The sequence below is a fragment of the Nestor notabilis genome, unplaced genomic scaffold (assembly GCF_000696875.1).
Source record: "Nestor notabilis isolate BGI_N333 unplaced genomic scaffold, ASM69687v1 scaffold15380, whole genome shotgun sequence".
Classification (NCBI taxonomy): Eukaryota; Metazoa; Chordata; class Aves; order Psittaciformes; family Psittacidae; genus Nestor; species Nestor notabilis.
The window spans coordinates 40,524-49,750 of record NW_009911706.1 but is presented as its reverse complement, the minus strand read 5'-3'; the positions used below and the strand labels follow the sequence as shown (position 1 = coordinate 49,750).

The 9,227-nt window shown below is 37.1% G+C and overlaps 1 protein-coding gene across 1 annotated transcript; it reads left to right on the top strand.

Annotated features, from left to right (window-relative positions):
• Positions 1–1,012: 1,012 nt before the first annotated feature.
• Positions 1,013–7,770, top strand: LOC104406915 (protein transport protein Sec23A-like; the record flags this gene model as incomplete). Its single annotated transcript, XM_010016036.1, has 4 exons — positions 1,013–1,099; positions 2,599–2,754; positions 3,399–3,464; positions 7,258–7,770. Coding segments are annotated over 4 exons (399 nt in total), but the record flags the coding sequence as incomplete, so codon positions are not given.
• Positions 7,771–9,227: the final 1,457 nt, after the last annotated feature.

Here is a 9,227-nt window from a genome sequence, read left to right as displayed (position 1 = left end):
ATATATTTGGTAGAGAACCTTCCAGCTGACCTTATCAAAGCTCATTCTATATAAACCTAAAATAGAAAGATGATCTTCCAAGAAGCTTGTGAAAGAAGTATGAGATAGGAGACATCAAAAGTTGTCTGATATATAAGAGAGAGTGGGGAAATGGTAAGACAGTGAAAATAAACGTAGAAGGCAAGGATTTTGGCAGGTTGGAATTCAAACTGTTGTAAGGGGGTTTTTTGTTTGCTTGTTTTAAGACTATCTTATGGGATAAAAAAAAGAAAAATGTTTAAAAGTGGAGTTAAAGCAATAAGGTGGTTTGTGAAGAGCTACTCACAGGTGTAAGATCATTCTCCGATGTATGAATAACAATCAGGTGATGGAAAGGAGAAGATGATAAAGCAAGAGCTTGACACCTCAGTGTAGAATGAGTAATAATCTTTTTTATTCTTGGAGTAGTTAATAATTTTGGTATTGCTAATAAGATTGGTCCAGTTACATCATATGGTACTGATTCAGTTAAATCATATAGTGCCAGTATAGTGTCACTGCCCCTAAAAAGGTAAATTAAAACTTTAAGTGTTATGTTTGATTTCTTAAATCATGAGTCATCCACCAGTGTTGGTGGATGTATGTGCGCAGTAATAATAGCTGCAAGGACAAGACTGAAAAAACCCATACAACCATAACCACCAAATCTTATACTTTGATAATTACTGAAGCTGAATACATTGAAATATCATTTGAATTAATGACATTGTAGAGGTAAATATGGAGGTACCTGAAAGACTGGAAAGGTGCGTAATAATCGAAGAGATTTTAGCTGTTGAATAGGTTTTTTTATTACTTTCATGAAGTTATATATTCAGAATTAAGCTGGATAACTTTAGAATGAGATTGTGTGGGTTGCAGATGTATAACATGAAAACAACCAAATATGGGGCTTAGTTAGTGATTGAAGAAGTTCGTAAGATTCAGTGCTCAATTCTGCATCAGTTGGTAATTTCTTATTTTTAAATCTTAGCCTGTTCTTCTGGATAGCAGCAGCATTTTACCAGATCGCATTCTCCTCATGGACACCTTTTTCCAGATCCTTATTTATCATGGAGAGGTAATTACAATTTTGTGATTTCTTACATAAATACTCTTTTTGTATAGGAGCGCTGCATTATGAAAGTCAAGCTGCAGTTCTAACATGCTCCAGTGCTTGACCTCTCATCTGCATGGCTGATACCAGACTCCTAGTTCATGTTTGTAGTTTGGTAACCTGACATGCCTATACACAGATGCCTGACAGTACTTGATGTTTTGCTCCTGTTTGTTATGATGGGTTTAAGATGAATTAGCTTAAGTATGCAGATTATTTGGTTTAGATCAATGTTTTCCCAACTTTTAAGAGTTATTCACTTCACCATGTGTTTCACCCTCCCTTTTCAGTCATTTATTGTAGACCTCTAATGAGTCCTTCAGGGATAGGGAGTCAGAACACCCAAGTTTTGCAGTCGTCCTTCTTCTGCACTGTCCTGGAGGAATGAAACTGCGACTGGCAGTTAGGTAGATAGATATTCCCCAGTACTGGAAATACAAATGCTTGTGACTTGCTAGTGTTCTACTTCCCTGGAGGAACTGAGCTGCTGCTTTTTACTGCTTTGCAATTGTAAATAGTTCACAGCTGAGGGTTTGAAAAATGCTGTTCTGGATCATGTCCTTAAAGGTGCACTTTTTAAGATAGTTACTAAACTTTAACTTCTTAAGTAGAAAAATATTCTGTATATTTATGTAAGAGGCTGTCAGGAAGAAGCAGGGGAGGGCTGCTCCCTGAGGGAAGGGGAACAGGGAAACTGTGTATGATTACAAGGCAGGCAGAGGCTTCACTGATGAGAACCTAGTCCCAGCATACACAAGCAAGGGAAGCAGAGCAGTTTGTGGGCAGTAGCCAGGCTCAGTCACCAGTCCAGATCACCGGACAGGTTGATGGAGATGAGGCAGATCCCAGTTCAAGCTGGGGAAGTGAAGTCCCTGGCTGGGGGTCCATGTGAGTGAGCAGGGCATCCAGGTACAGGCATGGCTGCAGTGTAGCTCAGGCAGATGCCAGGAATGAGAGCCTTGGCTTAAAAGCAGCTGCCAAGCAAAGGAGGGGGGAAGCTCTGCTGAGGATCCCTCCAGGTCTTTCCTAGTAACATCCTGTACTGGTGAGCTGACCTTGAGCAACCAGCTGCACTCCTGGAAGGTTGGGAGGCTGTGCTAGAGGACCTGAAAGATAAATAGCAGTATAAACATTTATTTCTTAAGTGTCATAGACATGCATATTACAGAACCGTAAATAGTGTCCTTGACCTCATGAACTAAGTATTTAGCATATGAAAGATTATAAAAAAGGAGATAAAAATGGACCAAAAATTGTTAGAGTTTAAAAAAACCCCTAAACATCCAGTGGTGTGTTACTTGCACATCTTGGCTTTCAAAAAACAGCTTGCATACTATAGGGCAGAAAAGGGTGAATGTTAGAAAAGAGGCCAGTAGTGTTACATCGTTCTCTGAAAAGCTCTGTGTATCCTCTAAGAAAGATTGGTGAATCAGTTCTAAACTTCTTTCTTGTCCTCTGCCCAGACCATAGCTCAGTGGCGTAAATCAGGTTACCAAGATATGCCGGAATATGAAAACTTTCACCACTTGCTACAGGCTCCAATAGATGATGCCCAAGAAATTCTCCATTCCAGGTTTCCAATGCCCAGATACATTGATACAGAGCATGGAGGAAGCCAGGTAAAGTGAAATATATATTATAATCTAGGAAGTGATGTGCTAATAATGTCATGAATGTTTTTTTTTTTTTAGTAAAGATTCATTTCTGTGCTAAAATACATGTAAATTGCAAGTGAACATTTTAAAGCTTTTACAGCGCCAGATATCTCATAGTAGCTTTTTGCCTGGTTTGTGAATCCTGTTACTTATTTCCATTTTTACCATACTGCCTTGAGCTTTGAGATTCCTTGTGCAAGGTGTGTAGCACAAAAAAGGGAGTACTTGCCAGGGTCTCTTGGTGAATACCAGAGTTATTCTTTGTGTGTTGTTTTTTTGCTTTTTTTTTTTTTTTTTTTTTTTAAACTTGGTAAGTAATATCTTACTGATATTCACACTTACTTTGCTAGTGTTTAGAAAAAGACAAAAACATACTTTCTGCTGCATTGAATGAAAAGCTGTTAGCAGTTCTGCATTATAGCTATGGAAGCCAGGGAGTGGCTTTATTTATAGAGGTGCTACTCACTCTTGTGAATAGGTATGTGTGCATGCTTTTATTTCCAGGTAATAGAAATTACATATTTCATACACATGTAATTTTTTTTTCTAAGTATAGAAACCGTCTATTTGAAATAGATTAATTATTGCCTGTGGTTTGTTTTTTAAAGGCTCGTTTCCTGCTTTCAAAAGTAAATCCCTCTCAGACTCATAACAATATGTATGCGTGGGGACAGGTAAGTGTGAATCTGCTGCTGAAGCTTGTATGCATGATTTTCTTTTTCCCTATCTCAGAAATCGAGTGACCTGTCATGTACATATAAGTAGTAACGGTAAGTTTTGAAACTGAAAAAGAATCTACTTTGGTTGCCCAAAGAAGTTGTGGATGCTCCATTCCTGGAAGTGTTCAAGGCCAGGCTGGGTGGGGCATAGTGGAAGATGTCCCTGCCATTGCAGGGGGGTGGAATTAGAGGAGCTTTAGGGTCTCTTCCAAACCTAGCCATTCTGTGATTGTATGAAATGCAGTTTTGGCCTGATGTCACCAGAATTGCAAAAGTTAGGCAAAATGGATTTAATTTCTTTAGAGAAAAATTATGTAGTTGCTATTTTAAGCTTCTCTTAGACTGCTTCCTTGTCTAGCCATTTTTCTTAGACAGGTATGTTTGAATTCCTTAGAATGAGAACACTTACGACACATAAAGACTAAGGTACCTTTTTGCATTAAGGGAAACAAGTTTTAAAATTAGTTATAAGCAAGAACTGGGAAGTACACCAGTACCAGTGTGCTGATGCTTTTCAACTTTCGTGGCCCAGGTGACCAGGAATCAAATTTTTCAAATCAAAAATCAAAGTTTTTCGGATCTTGTCTTTAGGAAGGAAGTTAGGTAAGAGTTTGAAAGTTAAACCTTCTGAAGCAGTTTGTATTCTTGAATGTTGCATCCCAGTTCCATGTTCTCTTTCCACATGCAGCTTTTATAGTGGGAAGAAAAACTGCATTGGGTGAATGCTGAGGCAGTGTCATTTTCTTATGAAAATGTAATGGCATCAGATGGTTGAAGCTACATGTTAAGTATACTTGTGTTTTGCTGAAGGGCTTGCAGTGGTCAAGTGATGAGCGTGAGTGCTCTGTAGTAATTTTATGGCAGTGATGTTTATCAGGTGAGTGTCATCAGGGCACTTTTTCACAGGGAACTGTTGGTTCTAACGAAGCCTCTGGCAGTGAAGAGCACCAAGATCCAGGGTGAAAATACTTGAAAACTTTGTACGGAGTCAGGGACAGCTCTCTTGCCTCTGAAATCAATTACCTAACCAGCAGTCTGTTAGTGTTGCTCTTCATTGTGTTTCCTACACAACATACACACAAATCCTGTAGTTTGAAAGGTCTTGTTTTTATCTAGATGTTACCTGGAAATTTTTGAAGTTTGGTATTTCCAGCAGTACAGGACAGCTGTTTCCTGCTCATTTAATTAGTAAGCAAATGAAACGGTATTCCAAATGTAAATGCAAATACAAAACAATGCTTGAACTGATCTCTAAGAAAATTTTTCATGCTGGACAAGTGAGACTCTTTGATACATATTAGAAAAGATGGGTTTCCCTTTTAGTGTTGAAAATAAGCCAGTTCTAGAGTAATGTAAAAAATGATCTGTTAATCTCTTTAGTGGCATTGCAGTGTATGTGATCAACTTAATACCCTCCTGTGTTCGCAGGGTGTTCAGTGAACAAAGTTGAACCAAGTGCATATTACGAAATGAGAAACGTAACTGCTGGAAGAAAATTCTGTCTGAATTGGTTTTGTTTTTGTTTTTCTCATGAGCTTCCTGGATTTTTACATGTAGTTTTATTTTGTGCATGGCTCAAAGTCGGTAGAAAACTCTGCTAGTCCACATTGACCTGAAGAGGGCACCCACACATCACTGAAACCATGTTTCAGGAGGTGGTGAACTGTCTAGTTTGGTTTTTAATATTGTAAGTAAAGACTTTTTTAAACTTCAGCAAGTAGCTGCATTATATAGTATAGAAAACCTTTTCAGAAAATAATGGTAAACTTTTCATACGGCTGTATTATGTTGATTAGTCGTTGAAGATGTGGTTGAAATTTTCAGGTTATATTGGATATAACATTTATTTGAGAATGCCTTTACTTTCAGCTTTTTTTTAAAATCTTTTTTGTTTTGGTATACATGTTTTGTATTGGGAATTTGCAGTTTGAAATGAAAGAAATACTCAATGGCACAAATCTTATAAAATGCCCGGTAGCTGTCATCAGATCACTGTTAGTTAAATTTAAATTCTCGCTGTATATCTTGGATCAAAATTTTGAATGAACAGAAAACAAAATTTAACGTGATCTGTGAAAAATTGAAGCTAATTCTCATGTACTTCTAAGGCTTCTGCATTGTGACCTTGCTGGTTTTCACTTTATTCCTCAGCAGATAAAATACTGTGCTCCCTTACTGGCTATAATGAAGGGTTCCCAGTCTTCAGAGTAAAGCTACTACTGTTGGTGGTAGCCAGGGTGACAGCAGTTGCCTGTGTGCAGGTGTTGGATGAGGTGTTCAGGAATAAGAGTCTGTGCATTGGTTTTAATTACCCTGGATTACCACTAGCAGCCATTGTGAGGGATCTCTTTTCTTAGGGGTCTATCAGCTCCTTTGGTGGTTTATTTACTAGAGGATGATGTACTGTCCTTCCATGACTAAGACACAAGGTGATAAATCGTATCCTGCTGCAGAATTCAACTACTTGTAATTCCCTTGTGGCTTCTTGGAGAGCTCAGGCTTAGCATTTGGCAGGCTTGGAAGTAGAACATCCTTTATTCTTATTTGCCACCATCAGCTAGCAGATGATATAGGGGGCCTTACCTGAGAGTGGCTGTGTATTGTGTCAAGTGTATTGTAGTGATCAAAGAACTCTTACTGCTCCTGGGTTTGCCCCTTGATCATTAACTGGGAATTGGTTTTGTCCAGTTCTCAAAAAGGGGCACCAATTGTTAAGACTTTCATGTCTGTGTTTTCAGAAGATTTCATGTTTGTGTTTTCAGAGGAGTTCAGAGAGTTCTGATGTAATTTGGAAATATGGGTGCTTAGTACCTTTGAAAAGGTTGAATTGTTGAGATTTCTAGGAATTCTTTATGCATCTGTAAATGGAAGTAATGGCAGATTGGTTTCAAATGATGTAAAGAGAATTGCTATGTAGCATTTGCAGAGTTGCCAACTGCTGTTTTATTTAGACTTCAAATTTGTTTAAAAATAGTCATTAAAAGATGACCATTTTGAACTTAGTAGGACTTCTGAAAATTACTTCTGAGGTCAAAAAGTAAATTGCAAAAATCCACCCAAAAAGTGCTGTGGGTTTTTTTGTTGTTGTTGTTTGCTTGTTTGTTTGTTTTTAATCTTTTGCTATCTGATCTTATAGTGGCATGACCTTCAGATGTTGTTCCTGGTGTTTCTCTGAGGTGGTGCAGAGCTTAAGGAGAGATCTGGCCCAGCTTTCCTTGAGAGAGCTTGTTGACCTTCTTCACTCAATGTCAAATCAGACCCTTGTTTCCTCCTTTTGTCATTTTGATATCTCTGAGCTTCATTGACTGGCAGATACCGATTTGTTAGTTGTCACTTGCATGTTTCTGTTTTTCTCACCTTTGTCATCTCCTCAGAGGTAGGAACGATACAGGAACTGTGGCACTGTGGAAGTTTTATTTACTTCTAAAAATTTGTAAGTTACTATTTGGCAGCTGTCAAAACCTTGGAGTTCTGTGTGGTTGATGTAAATTTCTTGCTATACTGCAGCTCATTGCCATATGCATTAATATGGAAGAGAGTTTTGTGGCTTATGCCTGAATTTATGTAAACATATGAAAATTTATGTAAACGTACAGTCTACTGATTTTGTCAGAGGATTTCGGCAAAGATATGCTTCAGAGGTCTTTCTAAATTTATAGTGTTTACTTACTGGAACCTCTTGTGCCTTAAAATGCTTTTTCTTCACAATGAGTATAATCAATTCCCCTTGTTTCCTTTTATTTTGTAGGAGTCTGGAGCGCCCATTCTCACTGATGATGTCAGCTTGCAAGTGTTTATGGATCATCTGAAGAAACTTGCTGTTTCTAGTGCTGCCTGAGATTCTGCAGTGCATTAAAGGCACAGATAAGCTGTAGCCATATTTCAGATTTTTCTCCTTTACCCTTTTCTATGTCTCTCCTGACAGAGTGCTCTGATATGCACAAGCTGCCTGACTAGATGTAAAGCAGTGTTGTTTTCAAACAAGAGCTTTCATTATTAGCAAATGTTTTAATGTGAACTGCAGTTTGTAAAAATGACAGGTAGTAGATTAAGTTAAAATTAGAGGAAAAAGAACAGTCATTTTGATTACTGTGATACTATAATTACTTTGAGATCATTTATAGCAACTTTGAGATGTGATTTTAGTTTCCTTTTTGAATGGTTGAGGTTGATTCTGCTCTGCACTACAAAGGCACATTGAACAATAAAGGAAATCTTTGGCAATGTCAGGCTTTCCAGATTGCCATATGACTACATTTCCTCACTCAATTTGAGCACAAAGAGAACAAAGAAGCAACAAAAAGCATGTAAAAATAGTATTAACTCAGTCTCTTGACTTAGGCTGCCGAACTTTTCTTTCCTGCAGAGGTATTACTGTATTTAATTTCAAATATGTCTTCCCACTTACCCTACTTGATTCTTTGGGAACAGAGTTTTTATTTCCACATAAAGAATTTGAACTGAAAAAGTAAAAAAGTATGTTATTGCACAAAATTTAAATCCACATGTATTTTTGTCAAAATATCTATTGTCAAACACAGTAACAGGTGAATATGCTCAAAAGTTCACACTTCTAACTTGAGCTAAGAAGAAATCCTGCACTACCAAAATGAAGTAAGAGTACAGCCGTGATTTTTGTCTTGGCGAGTATACTTTTAAAAAATACGTATATTTACCTTTTTTGTTTACTGCCTTATAATGTTATTACACTAATGCATGACACTGCACATCTGCTTTCTGTTTCTGCATCCTTTTTGTTACTAATTCAACAGACTGTGGTTCTTGTTACAGTATTATATAGACTATGATGTAATTAATTTGATATTTAGTTCATACTTGATTTTTTTGGGGGTGGATAAAATAGGCTTTCCCAACTACTTGTTGAAGTTTACACATAAAACAGATGTTTACATAGGTGATACAACATTTTGACAAGTAAAGATTTGAAATGTGGTAGTGGGCAATAAAAAGTTGTGCCAAGTCTGAAGGAATAGAGAGTTTTGACATAGGAAATTTGAACATATACTGGTAGTATAGGCATGAGAGTTTTTTTTTCTGTAAATTCTCAAAAACTTGATTAAAATCAATTGCTCTCCATTTCTTTGATCTAATGAGCTCCTTTTGCCTCAATGCAAATAAAATATATGTTTCTCTCTCACTTTCTGTATTGTGCTGGTTTCTGTTGGTGCTTGAAATGAAATGTGGAAATAAAGTAGTAATGATAAAATTTAGAATAACTTCACCACTTTTATTCATGTAGTAATTGGCATCAAACTTCTTTAACTTCTAGAGGTACTGAACTGTTCACACTAGTGGAGGTTTTGGAGGTAAAAATTCAGCAGCCCTCTTCACTTGTTTTGTTTAACTGATAAACAGCTTAAAAACATTTTCTCGTAACAATAAATATTTCCCATTTATTTAATGGTTAAATACCATTTGACTAATAAATTAATTCATTGCCAAGTAATGATAATGGATGGGGTTTTTTGTGCTTTATTTCATACCCTGTAACCAGCTTTCACCTTGTTAATAGGCTCTTATATCCAGCCTCTTGGCAACATTAGCTTCTTTTGTAACTTCAAGTATTGTCAAATACTGTCAAACACTGTCAAAAACTTCCTGAAAATCCAAGTATGTCTGATGTGTTACCTTTATCCTCCTGCTTATTCACCCATTCCAAAGACTGTGTGGATAGTAAGACAGGTTTTTCCACTCTAG